Raw genomic sequence first — 13677 nt, 5'->3', positions numbered from 1 at the left:
GTCTGAGGTGATGGATGTGCCAAGGAGCTGAGTCTAATCATTATACAGAGTCTACGTGCATTGAAATGGCATACTGTACTCCCCAAATCCACACGATTACTAAGTGTCAATTAAAAATAAAAATATTGCAAAACTAAAAACAAAGCAAATAAATATAAATCATCATTGTGAGAATGTGGAGAATTTGAAGCCCTGATACTGTATACTGTTCATGGGAACTTAAAATGGTCCGGTCTATAGAAAACAGCTTGTCAGTTCAAGGACATTAAGTACGCTCATAATTTTGTGCCAACACCACGACTATCACCAAAAACTATTTCAAGATCTTAATTACACAGTTAGCCAATGCCATAGAAATTTCATTCCTAGTTATATATATCCAAGAGACATGAAAACATATAATCTATACAAAAACTTGAAAATGAATGTTCATAGCAACATTATTCATAGTAGCCAAAAAAGCTAACAACTGAATCTCATAACTGACAAATGAATAAGCACAATGTGACATATCCATACAATGGAATATTATTTAGCAATAAAACACGTATATATGCTACAACCTGAATGAGTCCTGATAATATTACACTAAGTGAAAGAAGTCAGTCATGGAAGACCACATAATGTATGACCTCATTTATATGAATAGTTCACAATAGGCAAATCTATAGAGACCTAAAGCATTCGTGTCTAGGGCTGGGAGGGAAGTTGGGAGAAATAGGGAGTGATGAAAGTGTCCTAAAACCAGAATGTGGCGATGGTTGCAAACTCTGTAATAGACCAAAACCCTTTGAATAGTACATTCCAAAGGGTAAATGAATATATGGCAGATGAATTGTATCTCAGTACAGTTGTTGAAAATGATGGTTGTGATCCAATGAACTGATTTCACCACCCCAGATGGACCACAGTGCTGCTAAAAAAAAAACTGTTTTGGAGCAGGCTGTCCCCTCCTGGGCCCCTGTCCTGTCCTCTTCATGAGAATCACACCTGCCCGGAAATTGAGGGAGACTGCAGTCTCTTGGGGAGGGTAGACAGACAGATGGAGGGGGCTGAGAGTGTGGGAGAGGGGTGACAGCCACGTGTGCCACCATACCCATCATCTTGCTCCACAGTTAACGAATCTCCACTGCATTTTCAGCAGCCCAGGCCTGGCTAAGACACTCCATTTCTCAGCCTTCCTAACAGTTTTGGGGCCAATGAGAACAGAAACCCCTGGTGAGGTTTCTGGGAGAGATTTTTATCTCCAACTTTAAGAATTGTGCTAAAACATATATAATATAAAAAGCGATCATCTTAACCATTTTTAAGTGTACAGTTCAAGGGTATTAAATACACTCATAATATTGTGCCAACACCACGACCATCACCAGAACTTTCCATCTTGCAAATATGAAACTTTGTACCCATTAAATAATAACTTTCCTTTCCTCTCTCCCCAGCCCTCACATACAGTCTTCTACTGGCTGCCTCTATGGTTTTGACTACTCTAAGTACATGAACTAAGTGGAGTCATGCAGTATTTTTCTGACTTATTTCACTTAATATGATGTTCTCAGGGTTCATTCACATGGCAGAATTTCATTCCTCTTTAAGGTTGAGTAATAGTCCATTGTATGCATCTCCCACATTTGGTTTATCCAAATGTTGATGGATACTTGGGGTGCTCAAACCTTTTAGGTTTTGTGATTAATTCTGCTATGAACATATATGTACAAATATCTCTTCAAGCTCCTGCTTTCAATCCTTTTGGATATATACCCCGAAGTGGAATTACTAGATCATATGTAATTCTGTTTTTAAGGTTTTGAGGAGCTGCTGTATAGTGGCTGCACAATTTCATATTCCCTCTGATAGTGCACGGGGGTTCCAGATTCTCCATATCCTCCTCAGTGCCTGTTATTTTATTTTTTAAACAGTATTCATCCCAACAGATGTGTCAGGGAGAGATTCTTGGGTGTGAGGAAGTGACTCAGTGGTTGGTTTTCCCTTATTTAATTTATTTTTTACTTCCTGCCTTGAATTTGAACATGATATCTCAGTCCCCAGAAGCCAACTGGGGTGGAATTGGCACAAGGCTGGTGAAGGAAAGGTCAGAGAAGACTGGGTCCCAGTCACCTTGGTGGCTCACTTTTGGGCTTCTTACATGACTGAATCCCTGTTTTGCTTGAGCCACTAAGCTGAGCCTCTGGTTTTAGCAACCAACAAAACTTCTAAACAACATGCCACCCAAATGACCCAAAGAGAGGTCTGTTGGATTAGGAGCTGAGGCTAGACCCTTCCAGAAATAGCAGCGATTCTCCCACCCAGGCCTGCCCCCATCCCCTGCCTTCTGTAAGACTTCTCCCCAAGTCCTATTTCCATAGGGAACTGAAGTGTCACTTACCTTGTGATTTTAAATATCCTCAGCAGCCGGACGCATCTCAGCACAGAGATGCCCAAGGGAGACATGATCTTGGTCTCCACTAGGATGGTCTCCAGGATGCCCCCACACACGATGAAGCAGTCAAAGCGATTGAAGAGGGACACGAAGTAGGCCTGCAGGCCCAGGCTGTACATCTTCAGGAGCATCTCTGCAGTGAAAAGGGCCAGTAGGGCCTTGTTGGCTGTGTCTGGCAGTTTCAGGAGAGAAGTGGGGTCCAAGCAGGGAGGTGAGAGGGGAGCAGAGAGGGAAGAGGAGAAAGAAAACAGTAATTATCACGTCTGGAGAAAAAAGGCCCAGCATCCCTCCCTCCCATGACACTTCTTCCATCCACTCCTTCCAGAACAGACAATTAGGGCCAATCCAACAGGAAAGGGATATCTAATTAAATCATAATAAACATTTATTGAGCACCTACCATGCATCAAAGGCTTTGCATGCATTATCCTGTTTACCCTTCACAAAAATTCTGTGAGGTTTGGAATTATTATAAAGATGAAGAAAAAGGTTCAGAGACCAGTAATCCGCCCAAGTCAACCAGGCAAAAGTTAAAACCAGGCTGTCCGAGTCTGATCTTTGAACCACTAGACTAATTGCCTCCGATTCTGGAACGCAGCCCCCTCCCTGGGATTGATGCTGCCTGGTGGGCTCCCTTCTAGAGGTCCAGAACAGGGTGATGGGGCCTAACCAGTCACTGGGGACAGTTCCTTGGGTTCAGGTACTATTTTTCTCTTCCCTGTTTTTTTTGCTCATCTCATCCTGATGTATTCAAGGTAAGGCTACCTGGAAGTTGTAGTAAGGCCTGATGAATTCAAAACTCACTCTGGGAAGTTGGCAGCCCAGGGTCTCAGAGCATTTTTTATCACCCAAGCCCAGCAGTGACTGTGGGGGCAGGCAGAGGGTATGCCTCCAGTCAGGTAAGTTACGTCTGTTTATAAACAGGTTGTGCCTTTGACCGTGTGGCATGTGAGCTGCCAGGCCTTGGTGTCTCTAGCAGGGTACTTGCCGAGAGCCACATCCATTGGCAGCTTGCCTATGATTACCTCAGGACCCAGGGCTGAGATAGCAAGAGTTGATGGGGACAGAGCCAGGGGCCATTGCTCACCTTGCACTTCGGTGAGCCAGTGGGGCTGGTTGTAATGTTCCGAGGCGATGGTGAGCGTGTTGAGGAACACCAGGAAGATCACGAGCCAATAGAAGACATTAGACTTGACTGCGGCACGGCACTTTCTTCTGCAGAACCGATTCCATCTGCGCCAGTAGCGGCTGGAAAGGGGGCAGGGAGAGGATGGGGCTGGCTGTAAAATGCAGATTTCTGCCCCCGTGAAGCTTGCCACAGTGGCTTCTGTTCACTCTTAGCTGGCGGGGTCTTACTAGAACACAGCAGCCTGGTGGCAAGGAGACAAGGTCTCCATCAAGTTGACTGGGCTCACTGCTTAGTTGTGAGACCTTGAGTATGCCCCTGAACTTCTCTAAGCTTTGGTTTCTCATCTGTGAGATGGGAACAGAGCCAACCTCACAGTGTTGTTGTGAGCATGGGTAAAATGCCATGTTAAGGCCTCTGGCACAAAGCTGAGGTGCTCCATAAATCAAAGTGTCTTTGTTTTCTAATAATGGCATTATTAGAAATAGTATTGCAAATATCAGAAAGAATTAGTAATAATGGCAGTGACAGGGATAGGACTAATAATGGTTACCATTAATGAAACCTACTGTCTTAGTACTTCAAAAGACTTCTCTGCAGTTCTTTAAATAACTCTGCAGAGCAGGCATTATTCTTCTATTGTAGAAGAGAAAACTATGGGCCATGGGAGTTAAGCAGCTTGACCAGTGTTCTAGGAGCGAGAGCCAGGCTTGGCCTCCCTCCAGCCTGATCTCATGCCCCTTACTTTATGCAGCCTTACCATTCAGAGCAAGGTTTAATCTGTATCAGAGGATCTTTGCTTTTATGGAGTCAGGGAATTTTGTGAGAATCTGATGAATATTTAGATCCTCTGTTTGCAAAACTGGGCACACCCCACAGGAACACACATTTACATAAAAGTTCATGCAGTACACAGATCCCCTGGTCCACATAGTATTCCTAGTCTCTTGATTAGGGAACTTTGTCAGTGATTCTCAAACCTGGCTATATCTAAGGGTTACCTTGGGAAGCTTTAAAAACTACCTGAAACCCTTCCCCCTGACCCCAACAAAAAACAAATTCAAATTGACTTTCTGGGGGCTAGGTATTTTAAAATAGCCCCCAAACTCCACTGGTATTTTTACATGTTCTCCAGCTGGTTCTAACATGTAACTATGATTGAGAAGCATGAAGTTGGATGATCCCCAAAACACATTCACAACCTGTTTTTAATTTCATCCTCTTCATGCAGTGAAAACATAGCTACATGGCTAACACAGTAGGTGATACAGTTAATAAATACCTACACTGACCCAGGAGAGAAAGCAGGGGATGCTCAAGAGGTGTTGGGAAGAAGACTGCAGAGAGCCACTCAGAGGGCTTAAGGGAACAGCATGTTTGGGTTTGATTTCAGAAAACCAAACGTCCGACAGACACAACCACACTGTTAACTTCTTCAGGGATGATGTGAGGGATGCTCTTCTAATTGTCCTGGTTGGAGGTGATGGATGTAGAAGCTTTATTAAGGAAAAGACACTGAGCTGACAGTAGCATTGAGAGTAGTATCAACAGGACTTGGAGATGACTGGAGTTCAAGGTGGGAGAAAGGGATGATGAAACTTTTAGCTGGGATGATATGGGTGAGTGGCGCCCTTATCCAGTAGAGGGCCAGAGGAGGAGGAGTGCTCTGGGCCAGGAGGTCAGCTATGAGAAGGGTGGGGTGCTCAGCTGGGGACATGGGCTTGGTGTTTGCTGGGCATGTATGTAGACAGGCCACCAGGCAGGTTCAGAGCTTCTGCTTGGGAACTCAAAAAAGCATAATTTGGGAGTCTAGTCCATGAATATCTGTAAAAATAACTTTCATTTTCTAGTGTCCCTGGTCTAGGCTGACATTCCTCTAAATAAACATGCCATGGAGCAGAGATTTTCATTCCTCATACTGAAGGCCATTATTGAGCCATGAAAGTTATCTAGTTGATCATGACTGGCACTGAGAAAAGGAACCAAATAGAAAATATTCTGATACACACCATATCATAAGAAAATTTTAAAATAAACAGTAAGGAAAAAGTTTAAATAAAACTTTCAGGTTGTGTGTGTGTGTGTGTATTACTGGGACAGGCTATAAAAACTCACCTTCCACTTTAGAGCAATAAAACTGAATTACAGTCCTGTATTCTAAATCAGAGTCCACAGCATGAGTCCATATCACCAGGTCTGGGCAGAGATGATCAAGCATCTCAGAGTCATTTTCTCCATGGAGTTGTTATGATGGAGCATCACAGGTCATTTGTATGAAAAAGCTGCCCTGCAAATGGCATGTCTCATAGCAGCCGCCTGGGTCATGCAGCATTATGTGCAAGTGTGCCTGAAGTGGGCAAGGGACTGTTGTGTGTGCTACATGTTGTGCCCTTCCAGCTTTAGGACATAAGCCCCTTCAAACCTTGCCCAACTCCAGAAGTCAGGGGACAACTCACATTCAGAGGCTCTGGGGATGTAGACCTCTGTTCTAATAGATCCTTCCATTCACACCTTAAACTCCCTTTGGAGATTGCTTGTCTTCATCTATGTTTCTAACTCTGTCATTTGTCTACCTACTATCTGCAGAAAATCCTGTTACCAAGCTTTTGCTAAAATTTGTTACAAGATTAGATGAATACAGTTCGGGCCCAGGGAACAGAGGGAAGAATTAACCAGGGTGGTTGAACGCCATCTCCAGTGAGTAAGCAGGCTGACAGGTAAGGGGGCACTTACCTGCTACACTAGAGAAATGCAAGACTTTGAGAAAATTAGCTTCTAGTGAATTTTGGGATGATTTCAACCTCCAGACCAACTACTTTGGATGCGAGTTAGGATAGAGAGGGACAAAGGTAGGGACAATGAGTTCCACATAGTCTTAGTGAAGGGTGAGTTTCACTCTTATTTGCCAGATTTCTTTTTTTTGGGGGGGGGGGCTACTGGAGATAGACCTCAGGGGCACTCAAGCACTGAGCCACATCCTCAGCCCTATTTTGTATTTCACTTAGAGATAGGGTCTCACAGAGTTGCTTAGCACCTCACTTTTGCTGAGGCTGGCTTTGAACTCATGATCCTCCTGCCTCAGCCTCTTGAGCCACTGGAATTACAGGTGTGTGCCACTGCATCCAGCTTCTGCCAGATTGTGATACTGAGAAGTCCTATCATGCCAGGGCAAAGTTCTGCTTCTTTTTGCATTTGTACTTATTAATATTATAAAGAAAGTTGATAATATATTTTTCTTATAAAACAAGTTTTGGGGACAAAGTCGTATTTGATCTTAAACAGCTTACATTATATTTGCAAAGAGTATGTTTTAAATAGACACACTCTCATAATACAGAACTCAGAGACAATTGTTATTCAGAATCCAAACTAATCAAGGTTGCTTTCTTTTATAGTATGTAGAAACTGACTTGGAGTCAGTTTAATACCAGGAACTTGACCAAACCCCTCTTTTCTACAGCCTGTGGGTAACAGCTGTGGGGTGTTATAAGGTCAGACTTGTCATGTGGATCTGGAACTACTTTGCCCCCAGTCCCACTAAATCAGGCTGCTCCTGCGCAGAGCTGTTCAGGAGAGTCACGTGGATTGGGGCTGGGGTGGGGGTGGGGGTAATTACTATCCAGAGAAAGTATTTAAAGATAATTATACACCTCCCACTCTTCAAAATATAGCTTTGCTTGACAACTGGTTTCCTGGCAACACTTCTTACTGTATAATAAATGTAATGGTTTATTAGAATGTGTAAATTTATTTGTGTGTTTACATATGCATGGAGGATATATAAATTAAATGATAAAACAGGGAGGAGAAATTTGCCTGCTATTCATGTTCCTTTTGCATTAACTTGAAGTCATTTAGTCTAGAAATAGAAGCTTCCATATGTAGACACACGAGAAAAGGATGGATGAGAACATGTTGAATCTACTTCTCTAGACATCTGTATCACTGCACTCTGCTCCCTTGCCCCTGGCTTACCTTCCTTCTCCCAGTACTGGGCCTCACTCCTGCCTCTCCAACTACATAGAACACTCTCCCAATGACTAGGGCCTCCACCTGCTGTCTCCATCCTCTAGGTCCTGCCCATCTTGTAAGGCTCAACTTGAGACTTAGCTTCTCCATGATGAACTTTTCTAGTCTTCCCAGCCTGGCCACCCCTATATCACTTGTCTGCCTCACTTTGGCCAAGAAACATTTATTAAACACTTACTATGGATTAGTGGATAATCAATAGTTAATACAATAACACAGTCCTCATCTGCCTGAAGCCCATGCAGGGGACAGAGGAATGAGGAGGCAACACAGCATGCTACATGCCGGGGACTCTGCAAACATGCATCAGGGCACATAAAACACATCTTAGCCAGCCATGGAGGATCCAGGAGAAGTTTTCTAGAGGAAATAACTTGTCATGAATTTGTATCATTAGTTAGTTTTTATTTGTATGGTTCTTGCCTATCCAATGAGATTATAAGACCCATAAGGGGAAGAGACTGTGCCTTATACTTTGTTACAGACACACAGTACTTAGCACAATCTGTCCCACATAGAGGGACATTCAGCTGACAGACTGCATGAGCTACAGAGACAAACAACATAGATCTACTAACTCCCCGAGGAGGATAAGGCTTAAGATCCCTGAACCCCTGTGACCCAGGGAACAGGGTGGGGTGAGGAGAGTTTCTCAGCCTGTAACTGCTGACAGGCATCTAGAAGAGCAGATGACAGGAAAATAATGAGCATGTCAGGCTCTCTCAAGTGGCCAGAGTAAGTTTCCATCTTTTTTTTTTTTTTTTTAATCAGAATGAAGAATGGACAGCAGAGGAAATCATTAAAATAACTTAAAAATGGACAAAGATTGGGGCAAATGTGGGTTTGTGCCTTGTTGGTTATGTCATGACAAGAAGTACAGGGAACTCTGGGGACAAGGCAACATAGTCCTCCAATATTAAAAACCAATGAGGTTCACTTCAAAATTCTACATAGTTGAGGTCCAAAAACTCCAACAGGTCATCTGATGCATACCCCCAGGTTGCAAAAGACTCTCTGAATTGTACGTTCCAGGTCTATTTGCATCCTATGCTGAACTCTTGGCCCCGCATGTTGCTCATTCTTTATTTTATCTAATTCCTATCAGTGGAAACTTGGATTACCAAAGGAATACCCTAGAATTGTTTTAATACCATAAGTCTGCTAATTTGCCAATTTCTCCCTAAAAGCCCAGTTCTAATAATTCTTTTAAATAAACTGTGACTTTGTTAGACTTTGTATCATTCAGTCTTGCACGTGAAACAGGCCAGTTTGAGGTTTAAGATTTATGTTACTGTTAAACTGCCCCACCTAACTGAGGGAACAACTTGGGACACTGATAATCTTGGAGGCACTTCCAATCTATTGCTGGCCTCTGATATTCCCCAACCAAGCACCAACAAGAGGCTTCAGAACCTGAATTAGGTGGTTTCCCTTTGATATCTACTCAGAACTTCTAGGGTCACATTGTTGGGGGCAGCAGCTTCTAGCAACATGTGGCTTTTGTGTACTTGAAATGTGGCCAATACAAACAGAGAAGTGCAGTAAATGTAAAATACACACTGGATTTCAAAGGCTTAGCATAAAAAAAAAAGAAATGTAAACTTTCTTACTAAAAATGTGTCGTACTAATTACATGTTGAAATAATAATGTTTTAGATACACCACTGGTTTAAATAAAAGGTATTAAGACTAATTCCTCCTGTTTCCTCATACTTTTAAACATGGCTACTACAAAAACATTTTTAAATCTCCTATGTGCCTTGCCTTATCACTTCCCTAGCACAATCCACTTTATGCCCAGGGTACAATAAGGTGTATGGGGACAGGGTTTAGTATTACTGGGCAATTGATGAGCAGGATGGCACAGAGACTAGCAGCCGGGCTCCTGACTCAGAACTCATGTGGCTATACGTGAGCTGTGTAACCTTGGGCCCCTCTAAGCTTCAGGGTCCTTATCTGCAGGTAGGTTTAATGACTGTACCAAACTACCAGTAATAGGCCAGTTGGGAATATGGAGTCCTTTCTCTGCATTTCATTGTGTTGAGAGTGTGGTTACAGAGGAAGAAATCCTTCAGGGATCAGGGCCCACTGGCTGGTAGAAAGCAGATTGAGAAAAGCCTCAAAGTGGAGCAGAGATTCCCTTTTTTTCAAAAGCATATATTACATGATAAATCACTGGATTAACAAAATGGTTCCCAGAGTATCCACTGAGGATGTAACTGAAGTATGTAACTTTCTCTTATCCTCCAGATCACATTCATTCATTCATTGTCCACTCATTCATTCATTTACATGTAATAAGAATGAAATTTTGGAAATATTTTATAGTCCTTTATTGTGTGGGGGCTTTGGAACTGTTAAGAGTAAAACATGCTTCTCAGCTTTGGTTGTCAAATTAGATATTTTGTTTGAAAGTGTGTCCAGTCTCTTGTCTTACTTAGGCATAATTCATTTATTCACTCAGCAAAGATTTACTAGGTCCTTATTATGTATCAGAAATTTCTCCTCATGATGGAGATAAAGCAAGAAAAATTCATGCATTATTGAGAAAGGATATTTCAAAAATGTTTTAGAGCTCTCCTTCATGTAATAAGAGCCAGATTCAATAGAGCTGACCTTAGATTTCTACATAAAGGAGTTTTTAGAGAAAGAGACAGAGGAGGAAAACCTGCATTTCCCAGTTTCAGTAGCATATGGGAGAAAGAAGGTATCAGAAAGGGGAGAGAGTCTGACACCAGAGTCCTCATTAAATCTTAGCCCTTGGGCACTGAGCCCCAGAAAGTTAAAGAGACTTGCTTTAGAAACACTAGAAAGCCACCAGGGAGGCCCAGGGTCACTGGGGCTGGCGGATAGGCTCTTCAGGGAGAATGTCAGCCTTTGACTCAGAGCTCTATCTGACTGGGACTCAGGTGTGTGGAGGACCTGCTTTAGTGCTCCACAGGACATTCATGGAGTGTGAGTGACCTGGAAGTACCCATGTACTCAGATGAGGTGTGAAGGTGCTTAAAGTCAGTGGACCAATAGAGTTAGGTGTCAAAGAGCAGATGTGGAGACTTTAAGACTGGATGCAAGGGGATGGGGCGTGGCCTCTACAGATGGATGCCCAAACCAGATGGACCTGTTGAACCTCAGCGGGTGCCAGCTTAGAGCAGCTCAGACTAGCCTTATGAAGCAGAGCAAGCAAGAACCCAGAGGACTCCTGAGGAGTCCTCACCAAGACCTGTCTCTAGGATCTGGAATCCTCTTCTCCCCATGAATCTATATTGGCTCTAGAGAGGAGCTGAACCAAAGGAAATCTAAGTGACCACAGAGGTGATCTCAGGGGACTGGGCTACATTTACCCAGCTGGCCTTTAATTTAGCATAGTAGGTGACGCTAGGGAAGCAAGACTCGGTCGTGAAAGATGAAGATGAATATTTTTGGTACAGGTAAGATTTGCAGGAGTCAGTTTATATTCTCACTCCACACATCCATCCATTCAACACACACTTAGGGGGCAGCCTAGAGCTGCACCGGCACTGAGTTACTCTTAGGGAATAATAGCTATGAGGCATGCAGACAGGGCCTAGGTCTCTGAGCCAGTAATTGGTAAATGCAGTGCTAGAGGCATCTGCAAAGCACTGTGGGAATGGGGGTAGGTGAGTCAGTCTCCTCTGGGAGTGTGTCACAGATGCAGTAACTTTTGTTAAACATAGTCTGAGTTTTCCAGATGAGGACAGGGACAGGTGATTTAGGTGAGGGAAACTTTGTGCAAAGGTCTTAATATGTAAGAGGACAGAGAACACTTGGATAACTGCAAGAAGTTGTATCTAATTGGAACAAAGGGTATTTACTGGGGAATACAGAGGGTGAAGCCAAAAGACAGATCACAGCCTGAAGACCATGTGCCCTCTGGAAGGTTCTGATGTTGTCTCAGAACAGTGACTCAGAACAGAGTCATAATCCTCCTTGCTTTCCACAGTCCTCAAGGTTCATTTCTTACCATGTTCCATAAGCATAAAGCAGGTCAAGAGAGTAGCAAGTGCTCACATGTTTATTTTAATTGGACTCTATTTCTTATAAGGGAGAGAGACATTTGGTCTCAACCTCCCACGGACAGCACTGCTCAAAAGTTCCAAAGAATTCAACGAATCTCAATCCTGAATTATTTTCCCCATTTGATCCATGAGCCTCTTCTTCAGAACCTTACAAAAAAGAAAGCCATCACCCCTTAGAAGAACACCTCTTTCTCTACCTGCCAACTAGCAGTGATTATCCTGGGCCACCCAAAATGGTAGCTGAGGACTAAGCTGGTGGGCAGAAGGAAGGAAGAGCAGTATGCATCTCACTCACCTGAACTTTGATTTGGAGATCCGGTGGCTGAAAGAGAAAAAGGAGACATTACCAAAGGACAGGCAGACACTTTTCTCCACGCAGAGGATAGTCCGAGGAGTTTGGTGTCCTCAGGTAACTCTACCTGGGCACTGGAAGGATGTGCCGGTGTGAATTAGAAGTTGGTCAGAAAGAACACTATTTTGGGCATTTGAATGTGGAGACTAAGGGTTGGCCCAGATGACACTTACTAATGTCTTCTAAGTACAGGTGATCCTCCCTGAAAAAGGAGAGTCCCCTGTCCTCAGATCATCATGAGGACAGTCAGTTCCATGAGGAAAGGATGGGAAGAGCTGCCTCTTAGGCCTCTCCTGCACATGGGGGAACCCCACCGCAGAAAAATCACAGGCAGGACACGTCAGCACGGGCCTCACTGCTGTTTGCCAGAAGACCTGACAAAGCTGGGTTAGGAAGTGAGACCAGCAAAACGAGCCAGCTTGGGGTGGACAGGCTGCTAGGAACCTGTTCAAGAGCTGTAAGGACAGATGTTAAAGAAAAAGCCACATCTTCTGAGGAGAAATCCAGAATGCTAATAGTCATGTGCAGCCCTGAAGACTGGGGGACTTTGGCTGTGTGATGAATGCTTCAAAGGGTCATTTATTATATGGGTGGGGGGTTTTATGGAAAAGTGGGACCTTCAAGGAGATCCTATAGATAAGGAGTCCACAGGACACTGGGAGGGGTCAGGAGGCAGGGAGAAGAAGGCAAGAGAGAGGTAATAAATGAGAAGCATGGAAGAGAGGAGTAGGAGAGGCAGAGGGAGAGGGGGAGAGAGGAGAGAGAGAAAAAAGAGAGAGAGAGAGGTTTTGTCAGAGTTTGTTTAAAATTTACAAATTATACTTTTATAAGTTAAAAGAGGTTGGAGGAGGGAGGGAGAGGGAGAGGGAGAGCTTGACTCTTAGCTTAATGCTAAGAGAAGGAAGGGAACACAGGCCAGACTGCAGGTGGACTGGCACTCAGATGGACAAGCAGAAAGACGGTGCAAATGAAAGATGAAGAGTTGGAGACAGTGGTAAGGGACAAGGAGCCATGTGGGGAGAAAACAGGGGAGGGGAGTCTGGGAGGCTATTGCTGCAAGTTGGTGCTGTCCCAGCAGAGCACAAAGCCAGCTGTGTCATACAGCAGGAAAAAACCAACCCCTCTCGTTATTTTTTTATTAAAAAAAAATTAAACCAGAAGATGTGACAGGTGGCAAAGCCATCGTGCATAAGATAATGATATCGCTGGGGCACTGAGAATCAGAGCCAAGTGCCTTTACTGCTCAGAACCGTTAGCTAATGACCTTTTCCCACCCCAAAGACTGCCTGCTAGGACTGGAGGGTTTAATCACACGTTAACAAATGTATGGGAGGGGGACCAGGAGCCCAGGGCAGCATTTTCATTTAGAGCCACGTTTAATGGGGGAAACAAATGTTTTCCAGCTGCTAATAGGGTGACGGGGAATCCAGGGCACTGTTGTCTCCAGCAGTGTCACGCTGAGCTTGAGACCTTCAGCATCTTTCCCAGGCTTGCTTTTGGGCATCTGCCTCTCCTTGCAATAGTGGGTAGCTATGGCCTCCAGCCTCAAGACTGTTTCTCTGGCGTGTGTGTCAACGATGACCACTTGCCCTCGCTTTAAGTTTTCTCCTCACTTTTACTCCAAATGAGTCACAAGCAAAAGGGAGTTCTTAAGAGCTGTCATATGGGGAAACCTACATCTAAATGTCCACCT

The 13677-nt window shown here is 43.9% G+C and overlaps 1 protein-coding gene across 1 annotated transcript in view; it reads right to left on the bottom strand.

Moving 5' to 3' along the window:
* Window positions 1-13677, bottom strand: part of CACNA1C (calcium voltage-gated channel subunit alpha1 C) — a 634974-nt gene that overhangs the window by 118422 nt on the left and 502875 nt on the right. Inside the window, exons 12-14 of the mRNA XM_081309259.1 lie at window positions 11928-11954; window positions 3528-3688; window positions 2387-2612 (exon numbers count right to left, since the gene is read on the bottom strand). Of these exons, the coding sequence (XP_081165385.1) occupies window positions 2387-2612; window positions 3528-3688; window positions 11928-11954 (414 nt within the window). The remainder of the gene's footprint in view (window positions 1-2386; window positions 2613-3527; window positions 3689-11927; window positions 11955-13677) is intronic.

The sequence above is a fragment of the Spermophilus citellus genome (assembly GCF_964194105.1).
Source record: "Spermophilus citellus genome assembly, chromosome: 10".
In the NCBI taxonomy this organism is placed as follows: domain Eukaryota; kingdom Metazoa; phylum Chordata; class Mammalia; order Rodentia; family Sciuridae; genus Spermophilus; species Spermophilus citellus.
This window is presented reverse-complemented; position numbering and strand designations above follow the sequence as displayed.